The sequence below is a fragment of the Gopherus flavomarginatus genome, chromosome 6 (genome assembly GCF_025201925.1).
Source record: "Gopherus flavomarginatus isolate rGopFla2 chromosome 6, rGopFla2.mat.asm, whole genome shotgun sequence".
Taxonomy (NCBI): domain Eukaryota; kingdom Metazoa; phylum Chordata; order Testudines; family Testudinidae; genus Gopherus; species Gopherus flavomarginatus.
The window spans coordinates 15793142-15809106 of NC_066622.1; the positions used below are offsets into that span (position 1 = coordinate 15793142).

General features: G+C 39.9%; 1 protein-coding gene across 6 annotated transcripts in view; it reads left to right on the forward strand.

The window, feature by feature from the left end:
• ITPR1 (inositol 1,4,5-trisphosphate receptor type 1) overlaps positions 1–15965 on the forward strand; it is a 231969-nt gene that overhangs the window by 130372 nt on the left and 85632 nt on the right. For all 6 annotated transcript variants that reach the window (XM_050957223.1, XM_050957224.1, XM_050957225.1 and 3 more), the window contains 9 exons: positions 268–320; positions 3064–3231; positions 3325–3495; positions 8187–8252; positions 8876–9013; positions 11283–11408; positions 11737–11937; positions 14733–14984; positions 15507–15632. In XM_050957223.1, coding sequence (XP_050813180.1) covers positions 268–320; positions 3064–3231; positions 3325–3495; positions 8187–8252; positions 8876–9013; positions 11283–11408; positions 11737–11937; positions 14733–14984; positions 15507–15632 — 1301 coding nt within the window. The remainder of the gene's footprint in view (positions 1–267; positions 321–3063; positions 3232–3324; positions 3496–8186; positions 8253–8875; positions 9014–11282; positions 11409–11736; positions 11938–14732; positions 14985–15506; positions 15633–15965) is intronic.

The window sequence follows — 15965 nt, forward strand, 5'->3', positions numbered from 1 at the left end:
AAGCTATAAATTGGTGATGGAGGAAGAAACATGGATATCTGTGAAGTGGTTCAGTAGTTTAATTGGTGAATAGAGATCATTAAGAAATGCCTTACATTAGTGTCTCAGACAGCATCAATCAGTTCTCAACATACTATTCAGCTCGTATTGGTCCATTCTGCTATATTTGTATTACCACTTACAACTTAAGATCTCTTTAGGCTGCCAAAACAGCTACAGTTTGTATCTCTGACACAATAATCTTGCGTGCGTATTTCTACTTTCCAGGAGCCCTAGACTTTGAACATATTGAAGAACAAGCTGAAGGGATCTTTGGCGGAAGGAAAGTATCTCTTCATTAGTACGTCTATGGACATAGTTGCTTGAAAACTTTTGTTTTGACAGAATAGCCTTGATGGAATTTGAGTCTTCTCCAAAGAGGAATTTTTAAATGTAATTGTTCACCAATAGAAGTAAACATTTAAAATTTCTGTTTTAAACATTTTTAATTGGATCTAGGCTCAGCATGTTCTGGAAATCTACCAGACTCTCAACTTAATCATACTTGTTTCCTATGTTTCCACCCAACTCACTTTCCTGTGACCTGTTTTCTTACATGTAAGGCTCTTCTGTTTGTTATATAGTCTGGAGTTTAAGTGCCAGCATACTCAACAGAATAAAGTTTTAAGGTTTATGCAGCTTCGTGTCCCCCGTGACAGAATGAGTATTCCGGTCACCTTTCTGAGTCTGGGGGTACAAAAATCCATTGGATATAAAGGCGCTCTCTTGATTAAACAGTAATGTCCTTTAGGATTAAAAGCCAAGGAAAGAGTTAAAGCCTTCCTTCAAGCTAGGAAAGCAAAGACATAAAAAAGCAGGGATTTCTCCAAGTAGAAGATTTTCATGCAAGTGTAATCACTTCATAATTCTGCTTTGCGCATGCATGTGACAGTGAGTGCTTGAGCACTAATGTGTAGATCCGAAGAGAATTTTACTTACAGCCTAGATGAATCTCACGAGTTTTGAGTGTGAGACTTGGTTCTACTGATATTTTGGCCATGCTCAACTAACTGCATACACACAGCATTCAGCACAGAATGCCCAGGAGTCTAGGACTTTGTGTTCCATTTATCAGGGACTAGTAGTGTTGCTTATATTCATAGATTCATAGACTCTAGGACGGGAAGGGACCTCGAGAGGTCATAGAGTCCAGTCCCCTGCCCTCATGGCAGGACCAAATACTGTCTAGACCATCCCTGATAGACATTTATTTAACCTACTCTTAAATATCTCCAGAGATGGAGATTCCACAACCTCCCTAGGCAATCTATTCCAGTGTTTAACTACGCTGACAGTTAGGAACGTTTTTCCTAATGTCCAACCTAAATCTCCCTTGCTGCAGTTTAAGCCCATTGCTTCTTGTTCTATCATTGGAGGCTAAGGTGAACAAGTTTTCTCCCTCCTCCTAATGACACCCTTTTAGATACCGGAAAACTGCTATCATGTCCCCTCTCAGTCTTCTCTTTTCCAAACTAAACAAACCCAATTCTTTCAGCCTTCCTTCGTAGGTCATGTTCTCAAGACCTTTAATCATTCTTGTTGCTCTTCTCTGGACCCTCTCCAAATTCTCCACATCTTTCTTGAAATGCAGTGCCCAGAACTGGACACAATACGCCAGTTGAGACCTAACCAGCGCAGAGTAGAGCAGAAGAATGACTTCTCGTGTCTTGCTCACAACACACCTGTTAATGCATCCCAGAATCATGTTTGCTTTTTTTGCAACAGTATCACATTGTTGACTCATATTTAGCTTGTGGTCCACTAGAACCCCTAGATCCCTTTCTGCCGTACTCCTTCCTAGACAGTGTCTTCTCATTCTCTATGTGTGAAACTGATTGTTTCTTCCTAAGTGAAGCACTTTGCATTTGTCTTTATTAAACTTCATCCAGTTTACCTCAGACCATTTCTCCAGTTTGTCCAGATCATTTTGAATTATGACCCTATCCTCCAAAGCAGTTGCAATCCCTCCCAGTTTGGTATCGTCTGCAAACTTAATAAGCATATTTTCTATGCTAACATGTTGATGAAGATATTGAACAGAGTCGGTCCCAAAACAGACCCCTGCGGAACCCCACTTGTTATACCTTTCCAGCAGGATTAGGAACCATTAATAACTACTCTCCGAGTACAGTTATCCAGCTAGTAATGCACCCACCTTATAGTAGCTCCATCTAAATTATGTTTGCCTAGTTTATCGATAAGAAAACCATGCGAGACCGTATCAAATGCCTTACTAAAGTCTAGGTATACCACATCCGCCGCTTCTCCCTTATCCACAAGACTCGTTATCCTATCAAGGAAAGCTATCAGATTGGTTTGACATGATTTGTTCTTTAGAAATCCATGCTGGCTATTCCCTATCACCTTACCACCTCCAAGTGTCTGCCGATGATTTCCTTAATTACTTGCTCCAGCATCTTCCCTGGCACAGAAGTTAAACTAACTGGTCTGTAGTTTCCTGAGTTGTTTTTATTTTCCTTTTTATAGATGGGCACTATATTTGCCCTTTTCCAGTCTTCTGGAATCTCTCCTGTCTCCCATGATTTTCCCATAGATAATAGCTAGAGGCTCAGATATCTCCTCTACTAACCTTGAGTATTCTAGGATGCATTTCATCAGGCCCTGGTGACCTGCAGGCATCTAACTTTTCTAAGTGATTTTTAACTTGTTCTTTTTTTATTTTATCTTCTAAACCTACCCCCTTCCCATAAGCATTCACTATGTTAGGCAGTATGTTATATCATCTCTTCAAGCCTCCTGCCGCTGGAGGGTAGATCAGTGACAAGCCGAAACACTTGAGCAGATCTGACATTCCATCCAACAGAGGATAGTGCTACACAAAGCACTGTTGTCCCTGTCTTGTTCAAAGCCATCAGCAAATGAGAGCCCCAGATTGCTCTAATTTTTGATGTGGTTTCCATAGCAAAATTATAAATGCAGCTGCAATAATTTCCTGTATACAAAAAGTTGGTTGTTTTATTAAGGTGGGGGAGAAGTTAGTTTACTCCTCATTTTATTCTTTTCAGTGACGAGAACACCCCATTAGATTTGGATGATCATGGCGGCAGGACTTTCCTTAGAGTTTTGCTCCACTTAACCATGCACGATTACCCTCCACTGGTATCTGGGGCACTTCAGCTACTATTCAGGCATTTTAGTCAGAGACAAGAAGTTCTTCAAGCGTTTAAACAGGTATATGTGGCTATTATGTGCTTGTCCCCTTTCTGCATGCATGTGTTGCAAGTTTAAAATCTCTGTGCCACTAATGGATTGCATTCATATAAGGTTCAACTGCTTGTTACCAGCCAAGATGTTGACAACTACAAGCAGATAAAACAAGATTTGGACCAGCTGAGGTCTATTGTGGAAAAATCAGAACTTTGGGTTTACAAAGGCCAGGGTCCTGATGAGACACTGGATGGAGCACCAGGTGAAAATGAACACAAGAAAAAGGAGGTAAGCACTTGCATCTTGGTAGTCAATTTATGTGAACTACTGGAATATCCATTTGGGTAAATAATGTCTGTATCATATTTAAGAAGCAATGTGGGGGCCTAGAACTAGGGCTCACAGCTCCCTGACCCAAGCCCAGCTGCACCCTGGCTCTTGCCTCTCCGCTCCCAGCTGGGAGTACGGGTGGACACTTGGGGCTTCTCGGCTTTGGTGGGAAGATTCACACCTGGAATCCAGTCAGCTGCCGGGCTACGGAGCTGGGAACCCAGTTTTCCAGTGGAGGCGTGAAATTGACAAGACAGCCAACAGCTGATGTAAGTAAAGCAACATCTACGTGGACACTACGTTGCCCTGCCTACACTGATAAAAGCCCTACGTCTCTTGTGAAGATGGAGTTATGTCAGTGTAGTAGGGGGTTTACATCAGTGGAAACAAGGCTGTAGTGTAGACACTGTCACAGGTAGGTTTACCTAACTCCGCTGTGTACAGCACGCCAGAGATTCAATCAAATATAAGGCTGAAGTGGGTGGTGATTGGAGTTAGCTATTCACATCCACATACTGTTATCTTGAGTGGTCAATAAGAATAAGTTACTCATTGCCTTTCATACAGATAGAACCCAAAATATGCTTTACAGAATTAATATAATTTCAGTTGAATAATAGTGGAGAGAGGTATGTTGTGGGAATGCATGATGGCAGACAGAGTGTGACAACTGATAAAGAGGGGATAGGATGTTATTGTTTTGTAAAAACACTCTACCCTTGTACTCTGGCAGAGGGATTAGTGTGACTTAACACAAAAACACTTTTTAATACTCAGGGTGGATTTGATTTAAGTCAAATTGGTTTAAATCATGATTTAAATCACTAGTCAGGAAGACTCGATTTAATCGTGGATTTCTACATAAAAGTGCATTCTTGTTGGTTGTTGTAACCTTAATACATATTCTTCAGAACTCAGAGATAGATGTAGGTTTCACTTTTAGAAGGTACACACTACATTTTAAATTATTTATTTTGAAAACTTTTCAGATTAGTTTTAGAGCTATATCAGAAAATGAATGATTGTTTGGTTATTTTATTTACCAAAGGTAACTGAAGCAGATATTTTTGAAGTCACTGGAAGGTGATCTATCTCCAGTTCAGCAGGTTAATCATTAATATTTGGAGGATTTTCTTAGGAGGAGAACATAACCAGACAGATATTTAAATTGTTTTATTTAACTAAAACAACAACGTTGTGTATTTTGGATTTTTTTTCTTCAACAGCAAATATATAATATTTTAACAAAACAAACATATGAATTTTTGTATTTAGTTAAACATTCAAGTTTTTTAAAATCAGGTTTGTTTTTGTTAAAATTGTTTTTAACTAAAATAGTGAAATAAAAATTAAATCGGCTATATCAGCCAGGTCAACATGATAAACTTAAAATATTATCTTCTGCAGCTAACTCAGTCGTCTTCACCTTCATTTTCCTGTTTGTTCATAATCTGGAAAAGAAAAACAAGCTTTCCTGCTTTTTCGGGTCCCAAACAGTTGCTCAATTTGGAATTAATTAGTTCAAAAGAAGAAAATATTTTTTTCTACACTGGCAGAAGAAGCTACTGCTGTTAAAAATGAGATTATCACTTCAACAGTCTCTGAATCTAAGTGCTTAAGTGACTTCCACCAGTTCACTGGTGTGATTTTCTTTAAAACATCATCAGCAAACATATATTTCTTGAATAGTTCACTCTTAGCTCTGAAGTTTATTATAGTTGGCATTATGGAGGGATGATTGCTGGATGTCCATGTCATAGCCAACTCGTCGTCTTCAGCAGTTAAGGTTTGACCCTGGTACCGAGTATTGAGAATATTTGCAAGAAAATGAGCTGGAGATAGTGCTTGTCCCATTCATTTTTTTAATACTTGTAATTTAACTCTGTCATTGCATATTTCTCTTTTTAAGATCTCACTCAGTTCTTTCCAAATTTCAACAGCATCAGCAATAAAACAGTTATTTTGTTCAATGCTACAGAAATAGGCTTCAGGGTACTCAGCATGTGTTCAACATTTCTCTTAAGCCCAATGTTGAGAACTTTTGGCTGTGACAGAGCCATCTATTTTTTCATGGTTTTGTTCACAAACTGTCATCAGATTAGGCAAATTCTTTATATAGCGCTCAGAACAGTCCACTATGGAGTTCCCTCGCACGTCTTATGGGAGAGTTAGTTTGGTTCCTCCCACTTTTTTCAGAACAGCTGCTGCAAAGTGGTTGTTATGGAAGTATTTTGCAATGTCAACAACATTAGCCTTTATTTCTGGAACACTGAATTCTTTGGCTAGGAGGTGCATCAAATGAGCACTGCAAGCATATGTTATTAGCCTGGGAATCTCTTCACTCTCTTCAAAATAATTTCTTCTCATCTTGGATACATTTGCAGCATTGTCTGTGACCAAGCTGCGTACTAGACATTTTGCATTTTTTTCCACAGTTTGTTATAGCTTTTACTGCTACTTCTTGTAGGTATTCTGCTGTGTGTGCATTTCCTGATGTATCAATTGTTTCTGCAAGGAAGACATTCCCTTCTTCTGTTGTCACACAAGCACATACAACAGGATGATTGTGGCGGAGGGATAGCTCAGTGGTTTGACCATTGGCCTTATAAACCCAGGGTTGTGAGTTCAATCCTTGAGGGGGCAATTTAGGAATCTAGGGCAAAAAAATCAGTACTTGGTCCTTCTAGTGAAGGCAGGGGGCTGGACTAAATGACCTTTCAAGGTCCCTTCCAGTTCTAGGAGAGAAAAAAAATTGTGGACATTGCTTCACCCATCAAGGTTCAGATTAACAATTTTACTCTCTAGGCCTTTTGCACACTGCTCAGTTTCTCTTTCATATACTTTATCCAGCAATTTGCCTGCGACAGCTGCTCTGTTGAGTGGACTGTATCCTGGTCTTAATGACTGAACCATCATGAAGTGTGGGTTCTCAATCATATGGAAAGGAGAGTTTATTGCATAAACAAACTGGGCAATTTTTTCATGAGTTACCTCTCTTTGTAATCTGCTGGTTCTTATCACAAACCTATCTATGATTGTTTCTGGATGATGGAGATTTTTTCTTTTTACTACAGGTGATATACTGTGGCTATGCGACATACGTGATGGGAGTGAAACACTATCATTGGCAGATAACTCTGAAACTATAGAAAATGATGGTGATCTTGAAGGTGGATAGTCTTCAGAATCCTGTATGTTGAGGATGGATTCTCCTAAACAAAATAAATCAATGCAGTTGTTGTTTAATTATTACCACCATACTGCTCATTTAGTATTAGTCATTGCTTTCACTGACACTCAGAACTACTTTAAAGGTTAAATTGTAAAAGGAAGATCTGCCTATTTCAGCTATTTATTTTTTATCACAACTGCATCTAAAATGATAGTACCATAGAGTAACAACTATATTTTTTGCTGAAAGTGCGAATTCAAGAATAGTCCAGAAGGAAGACAGACAGTCCTTATGAAAGAAATATGAAATAAAAAAGTTTTCCAACCTGAAGATCCTGCATATTCAGACATGTTCCTTGCATCATCTTGAACGAAGCTTCCTTCTGAGAAGGAACACTTCTTATGATGTTTTTTCATTTGGGCCACCAGTCCTTGCATTTCTTTGTTGCACTGTTTTGTATTTTGCACGCGTGCCTGTCTTACCCAGAGATAGAGGAACTTCATTAAAATATTCCCAAACTGGGTCTCTTTTATGGCCAGCTTCCACTATAGGTTTTCCCTTCTAGTGAGAAAATGGTATGGTAGATCTCACATCCATGAAGGCTACACTCAGAAAGACCTCAAGACTTCTGGAATATGCTGCTCAAACAGTTTCACTTTTGTTTCTACTGCCTGTCCCTCCCTTCTCACATTTATCTCCAGACTACTTCTCCTTGTCTAGATCTATTCCACCCTCTGCAATCTTCTATTCACTGAACTTTTTGAAACTTTGCACTTTTAGAGAGAGGTAAGGGATTGACTCTGTGTACACAAATGTGCAGAGGGGCAATAGGGTTGAGGTCTGTTATTTCTCACCTCTTATATTATTTATTTATTTATTTTAAAACATTTTTGCTGTTAACAAGCACGTTATCTCTGGAGAGACAAATCCACAGTTTGAGAACTGCAAAACTAAGCATCTCTGATGGTATCTTCTAGTCTGAGCCCTGAGTCCCATTGGTTAGATAGAAAGATTAACCTAAATAATCTATACAGAAGACCCTGGAACCCCATAAAATTGGGTCCATAATCCGTGAACTATTTGGAACTCATTTACAAAACTTTTTTCTTAAACGTTACATGAGTATATTGTCTCATACTACAGAATTAGAATTTATAATCCCTATTCCATGATGAGATATCTTTGAGCTATAATGTATCTTAATTAAAACTGTCTTTAGATAGTGTTTTTTCCCCTCAAAAAGCATTTTATAACAAAAATCTGATTTCAATAAAACCTGATTTTTTTTTTCATTTTTTTTTCAAATCATTGATTTTTATCCACCCTGTTAATATCCTCGATCTTGTAATGAAACTGTAAAGTGACAACTGTCAATTTTGGTCTTTGTAGATTCAGTTGAATACCCATATTTCTCAGTCATAGGAGCTATCAAAGAAAATACACTAATTGATTAATAGATTATTGGTTTTGCCCCTAGGAAGGCCACAGCAAGTCACAAAAACATGAAAGTACTAGCAGCTATAATTACCGGGTGGTGAAGGAGGTAAGACTTGGTTTCTTTAAATTGAAGTATAAACTATTGGTGCAACTCAGATTTTAGTCTGAATTTAAAAAACCGGAAAAACTGAGTCACATTTACACTGTGAAAATTACTTGCTGAGTTCTAATTTGCTGAGTAGTAGAATATCCCAACTCCAGTGAGACATCTGGAATATAGCCAACATGCGAGTTATGTATTTTCCACAAAAACAGATTATTCCAAAATTTAGCATCAACACTGCTTATTTCAATGGAAACACAAATTTTTATCATTATAAAGGATATAAAAAAAACAGGAAAGTCTGGAAGCTCGTTTAAATCTGCCCTCTTTCTTTAGGGACTTGTGCTCCATTGTATCATCTAATTCTTTTAAAAACTAATGTACAATGAGAAGCCAGTATGTGGTGGCTTATAAGTGTTAGAACATTCTACGTTCAACTCCTAGCTGGCAAATGCCTGAATTAGTTTTAAATGGATTTTTTTCCATGTTCTTTCCCCATTCGCCTAGTGTCTATCTGCTTGTCTGTCATTAGACTGTGAGTTGCTCAGATCAGGGAAATTTCCATCTTAACGTAATTTAAACCAAAATGAAAAATTGCAACTTCTAAAGCAAATTTCTTCTCCCAGATTTTGCTTCGGCTTAGCAAGCTCTGTGTTCAGGAAAGTGCTTCGGTCAGGAAAAGCCGGAAGCAGCAGCAGAGATTGCTGCGGAACATGGGAGCTCACACTGTGGTTCTGGAGCTGCTGCAGATTCCATATGAGAAGGTGGGTTTTGCACACAGCTATTTCCTTACTTTACCATTTTGCTGACTAATATTAAGAGCTCCCTGAGATCTCCTTAAACCTTAGTTCTTTGTTACCTTTGGCATCAGAGAAGCTATTGTAAATATTCATGCCTCTTAAGGAATAACTCATGTTTATATAAGCATTTGGTTAAGTGTGAAACTTCTGATGACAGCAGACAAGATTCGAAGCTAATTGCTGAAGCACCAACTTCGTCCATTGCAGTTAATCAGATCAAAAGCTTGTGTGTACTGGGGCACTCAAGAAAGTTCATTCAAATTAACTAACGATGTGAATTAAAAGTGGATAGTTAAAATGCATTAAACCCTTGTGTGGACACATTCAGAATTAAAGTTGTCTTATTTCAGTTTATCTTTAATTCTGAGTGAGGGGTTAATTCAGTTTAACTAATCCAGTTTGAATTCACACCTTCAGTTAATTCGGCTTAATTTTCCTTAGTGTCCCCAAATAGCCAACCCCTGAAGCTTTGACCTCATTGCCAAAACCGGATATGCCTTTACTGCAGGATAACTAACATGCATTAGATTCCCACTGTTCCCTATAGTTTGCCAGAAGCTGGGAATGGGTGACAGGGGATGACTTGATGGTCATCTGTTATGTTCATTCCCTGGCATTGGCCACTGTCGGAAGAGAGGATTCTGGATTAGATGGATCTTTGGTCTGATCCAATATGGCCGTTCTTATATATAGTGTTGATCTCACCTACCTACCTTGCAGTAAAAATGACAGCAACTTCTCTCCAGCAAGATTTACAGCAAGATAGCTAAAGAAAAGGAGTTATCCCATGGTGGTAAAACAAATACCTTTTTAGTAGTAAAGGCGTAGCCTCAGAAATGTAAACTATTCCCTAAGATAGTACAAATATTTTAAGCACATGTGATAAATATAGCTTTCTAGCGAAACAGTGACTGAGTATAGAGACAGCTCAGCCCTCGGGGAGTGCTCTGCACTATCGAGCGGGTGACTGACGTTTTACTCAGAGTTCTGAGCCTCATTACTACTGTGACTTACCATCACATACAGCTACTCCACTCAACTGCTGGCTAGAATCTTTTTCCTGCCTCCCCCTTGTGACTGTAGGTATGACAGAAATTAATGCCATGGTTTTGGGCATTAGTAAGTTGCCAGAGAGTGAGGTGAATGGCCTCTGAGAGACGGGAGATATAAAACGGAAGCAATCTTGAAAATCTTGCCCAATTTGAAAACAGAACAGATTATCTGGTGTGAAGCCCCAAACTGGTTTGATGTGAGGGTAGGGAGTGTTGTTTTTTTATATTTTGCCTTGGAAAAATAAACTGAGCATTAACTGTGTTAATTGTGAAATACGCTGCAGAATGAAACACAAATCCCCTATACTCAAAAGCAGCATGAGCACTTGCATTGTAACTTTCCCTACTGTCACAGAACCATAGAAATGTACTAGTGCTCAACCTGGCTGTGGAAGTAAGTTGGTCTCCTTGGCCTCTCTGCTGAGCCTGCCGTTTATGCTGATTGGATTTTGTGAGAAGAACTGCAGCGTGACCTCAACCACAAACATTTCAATCAGGGCACTGACCAACTGTTGGGTGCCAAATGCTTTTATCAAAGAAATATGGCTCATTTTATTGCATTGACTATCTGTTATTCCCAGCTGAGATGCATTTATGTGTCAGTTAAGTCAGAGACATACTTGCACCTTCTCAACTATCCTGCTCGCCCTTAAGTCACAGACATAGAGAGTACTTACTCCTATGAACAGAAGCTGAATTTTGTTATTGCATCAATATCTTCCTATCTCTTCTTCACCGTCATCTTCAAGCTCCTCAATACTGAATTCCATTGTAATGGACCTCATGGCAATCTTCCTATGAAGCCCAAAGATATGGGAAAGAACCTGATGTGTGGTTTGCCCTATGTACTAGGTATGTTTGGTTAGAATTCAAGGAGTTAAAGTGCGTTATTGGCAAGCTTGAATGTTAAGTATTCAGATCTGAAAGACATAACTTATTTATATTGTGTTTTGTTCTCCACAACTTCTAAAATCATAAAAGGGGCCAAGTTCTTATCTGATATCAGTGGATTAATTTGGTTGGAGGTCTGTAGTGGAGAGAGGTTTGTTTTTCTACTGAGAGAGATGTGACTCTGAAAATTCTGTGGAACAAGTGGTATCATGGTCCACCGAAAGCTCACCTGAAAGTGAACTTTGGGGTTGTTTTTTAATCTCATCTCATTTTGTGTCCTGCAATCACAGGCGGAAGATACAAGGATGCAGGAGATAATGAAACTTGCCCATGCATTTTTACAGAATTTCTGTGCTGGGAACCAACAGAACCAAGCATTGCTGCACAAGCACATAAACCTGTTCCTTAACCCAGGGGTAAGAAGTGATTAACTTAATACCATGGTTTTTTTGTAGTAAGAAAGTCGAACAACCTGACCTTTGTCATGGCCTCTGGGCCAGTTCTTATGCAAAACTAGTTAAATGGATAGCACTTTGTTCTCATTAATGTTGGCAGGAGCAGCATCTGGTTAGTGCTCGATGGAGAACAGTATCCCTGATGGATACAAGTCTCTGTACTGAAATGCTGATTCCTCTGAGAAGTTCCTTCTTTGTATTGTCATGTTCCCTACAAATTCATTCATGTTGTCCTGAATTGTATGTGTGACTTTTTTTTTCTTTCTTTTCTTTTCTTCCCCCTCATTAGATCCTGGAGGCAGTAACAATGCAACATATTTTTATGAACAATTTCCAGCTTTGCAGTGAGATTAATGAGCGAGTCGTTCAGCACTTTGTCCACTGTATTGAAACTCATGGCAGAAATGTCCAGTACATAAAGTTCCTGCAGACAATTGTGAAGGCGGAAGGAAAGTTCATTAAGAAGTGCCAAGATATGGTTATGGCTGAGGTGAGAGATGCGTTTTTCTGTAAGATCCTGGGCAAAAAACACAGCTGACATTCGGTAGAAAGTGACATATTTATCCTCTTGAGGATGCCAAGAAAGTGACATTCTCAACTGGGACAATATACAAGTGATGTCCGGTTATCACAGCGCACAAGGCTTTATTATGAGCACAAGCTGCTTCATCATGCTCCTTCCCCTTGGATGGGAAGGATGATATTTAGTGTATCTCAAAAGTTATCCTCCTTGGTGCCACAAAAAAAGTACACTTGTGCCACAGCCCTAGTCAAGCTCCTGCTGCACACTCACCAGGCTGCTGTGTTTGCACCCTCAAACTGGGCATATGTACTTTTACATGTCACTTAGTCTGGATAGGCTCCAGCACGGTCTCTGGCCACGGTCTCTCTGCAACATTTTTGGGCAGAGAATTTGTCTGATACCCCCTCTGGAAGAGGGACCCTGTAGCTCAGTTGCCCTAAGTCCCCAGGACCAGTGTTGACCGCAAAAACACTTCAGTAGCTTAAGTAAACTATTTCCCAGAATTCCCTCCTTCTGGGCACTCTGATTTATAGTTTATCCCTTTTAGGGACACGTGATACTTGAAGCAAATAGAAATAGACTTTACAGAAGGATTTCTAAGGACAGTCACTCTTTACTTTAGAGTTCACGACGTACACAGACATCTGTAAGAAACACTTGGATGCTATTCCATGCCTCAGTTATGTCACCACTCCTGAGTGTTGTTTGGGATTTGGGTCCATGTCCTTTCAGGGTTCTAAGTCGCTCTGCTGGGCTGCACTTCTCCAGCTTATGGCTGCTTCTGTGAATGGTTGATTCTCTCTGACCTGTGCAATCAGCTTCCTTCAGCTTTGTCTGGTCCCACAGTCCATAAGTCCCATCTCCTTCCTAAAGCCTGTCCCTTTTTGTTCCCCTCTCTCTGAGTCCCTCTGTGTTTTGAAAGGGCTGTACCAACACTTCTGTCTCTTTGTTCTCCTTTTAGGGGAATTCTGTTGCTCCTCTTCTCATTCCCCACAGCCAAGCTGGGTTGAACTGGGTCTCCTAGGGCTCAGCCATCTCACTGTTTGAAGGTGTTCCCATTGGAATGAGAACCATTCAGGTTAATAATTCTCCATTGTCCCTGGTTTGGGGGAGAGATGTTACCAGCCCTGATGGGAGATTCCACATACACCGAGGCATTCAGTGATGCAGCAAATTCATAAAACCAAACGGAATTAATAAGTCATACATAGATTCCCCAACCTGTCACAAATGGGTTTGAGTTAAGGGAAGGACTGTCTTTCTCCAGTAAAATCACTCAAAGAAAATGGGTGGCAGAGGGGAGGAAAATTCTTCCCTTTTATTAAACTTTTCCCATTCAGCCTGATGTGGGACTTACTCAGATGAGGAGTCTCTTCTGGCCTTAACCAGCTGAAAGTGTTGGAGCCTTGATGAGTGTTTTAAAGTAGAGAAGATTGTGTGTCCACAGCAATTTGTTAGGGCCATAGTGAACTCAGGGAGGAGGGAGGGAAGGGTGGGGAGGTGTGAGAAATGATGGAACAAATTCCCTTTAATTTCGGTTGCAAAGGATCCATCTGTTAAAAAGTGCATTTGCCTATTTGATAATTGGATGTTAATTAGCCGCCTCGTCTGGAGGAGCCTTGTGATCCGAAGTGTGGGTTGTTGTTGTTTGTTTAAGCTTCTGGCCTTAATGCTTCAATTTCACTGGGACTTTTGACTCTGGATGTCGTTCCACATGCTGTAGTTAAACTTAAAGCAGAGTGTCAGCTATGCAGTGTGGACTTATTCCTGCGAAGTGCTGAGCAACCCTCTTTTCTGTTGAAGTCAGTGAGTTGAGCGAGCTCTGCCCATTGCAGAGTCCAGCTCTGAAGTATGGCTTTGCATGTGAGTTTTGCTCTGTGCATTATGTTTCTGATAGACGCCTAGATGTGTCTGAAATCTGTAGGGCAGATTTTTAACAGTGCTCAACAGTTCCCTTTCTTTTCGGTTGCTATCCATCGTACTGTTCTCGATAGAGGCTGGTGGAGTGCTGAGCTGTTCTGAAAATGTGACTCTCTTCTCTCTTCCCTCCCCACCCCCCAAAGTAATGTAATGTTGATGGAAGTCTGCCTCATGGGACTTAATCATGCCTCTAACTGCTTGTTGAAAATCATTGTGTCAGGAATGGGGAATTACCCAGCCTTGAGGTCCTACCACCCAGAGGTCTCGAAGGACTTTGCTCTGAACAGAATCATGTGCCCCAAGCAACACTACAGACAGATCAGCTGAGGAATCTTCCTGACATAACTACAGAAAAGTCAGAAGCTTCTTGAAATAACTTTTATCTAACTAATGAGGAGCCAGTTGAACTGACATTGATGTTAAAGATTTTAAAAGTGATAGATTTCTAGGGCATAACATACTTAGAACAGAGGACATGGGGAAGATGTCGTACTTCAGAGATATCATTTATAACTGATACAGAGCCTCAGATGGATCTGGCGGGCTGCAGTTTTATTGAACTCACAAGTAATTGCAAAAGTGTGTAACATTCCAGTGCACACATAATAAATAGCTTTAGGTTAAAGGGGGAACCCTTCGGCCTGTTAGTGAAATGTTTAGAGGATAAGGTTTGAGGTCCTCTGAGGAAAAGTGCTGGGTAAGTGGAAGGTGCGCATGCATGTGTGTGTACTAGAAATGGTCTGATTCTGGTAGAATCTCTTAAGTGGAGACATAGCAGAACGGAACTCAAAAGAAAGCTGTGGTTGTTTTTTGTTTTTCTGTTTTGTTTGTTTTTTTTGTAGCTAGTCAATGCGGGAGAAGATGTCCTTGTGTTCTACAATGACAGAGCATCTTTCCAAACCTTAGTCCAAATGATGAGATCAGAGCGGGACAGGATGGATGAAAACAGCCCTCTGATGTACCATATCCATTTAGTAGAGCTGCTTGCTGTATGCACAGAGGGCAAAAATGTCTACACAGAAATCAAGTGCAACTCCCTCCTCCCGTTAGATGACATTGTTAGAGTAGTAACTCATGAGGATTGCATACCTGAGGTGAGGTCTGATATTAAACATTGCCTGCCTACCTGCATGTGTAATGTATTAAAGTTAGTGGAGTGAGGTTTGTTTTTAATCACTCTCTTTGCCCTGGAAAGAATGGCCTGTGGGTAAGCAACAAGACTATGAGCTTAGAAAAGTAAGTGTGTGTGTGTGTGTGTGTGTGTGTGTGTGTGTAAATCCTCCTCCCCTCTCCATTTTTAAAATGGGATGATTACTCCCCAGGAGTGTTTGAGGCTGAGTACATTGGCAACGTACCTTACATAGATCAATCTTGAATAGAAGTGCAAATTATTAACATTATACTGAATCGTGGCTGCAGTATTTCTGGCTCTTTCCTTTTCATTGCAGATGTCTTGCTATTTATGGGATTGGATTTCACCAATATTTAAATGAAAACAATAGTTTCTGTAAATTCAGCTACACATTTTTAAAGCCGTTTTAATGTGATGACGTTGCATTGACCAAAAATGCCCATTTAGGTTTTTTTTTTAATCTTTTTGATTTCTCCATTTGTAGGTTAAAATTGCCTATATCAACTTCCTAAATCATTGTTATGTGGACACAGAAGTGGAAATGAAAGAGATTTACACCAGTAATCACATGTGGAAACTGTTTGAGAACTTCCTGGTTGACATCTGTCGGGTAAGGATTTCTATACCTATACCGAAATCTAAAAGAGCAAACGGACGTCGTTGTGGTGAGCATTAGCAGAGGTTCGGAACAGTGCGCATCTTAAAGCCCATGTCAGGAAGCTCTTTACTGGTTCCTCTCATTTCAAATTTATATTTGCTTGCTTCTCCATTTAGGCCATTGTAGACTTTTAGTTATGTTCCATGGAACATGTTGATTTTTTTTCCCCTTAAAACAAAACAAACAAACAAAACCCCTTGTTTCTGAATCATGTGTCTTTCTTTTCTGCCATTGGCTTGTTCACTCTGGCCAGGTCATGTGGATCCTTCTCCAACCTCATTTGAT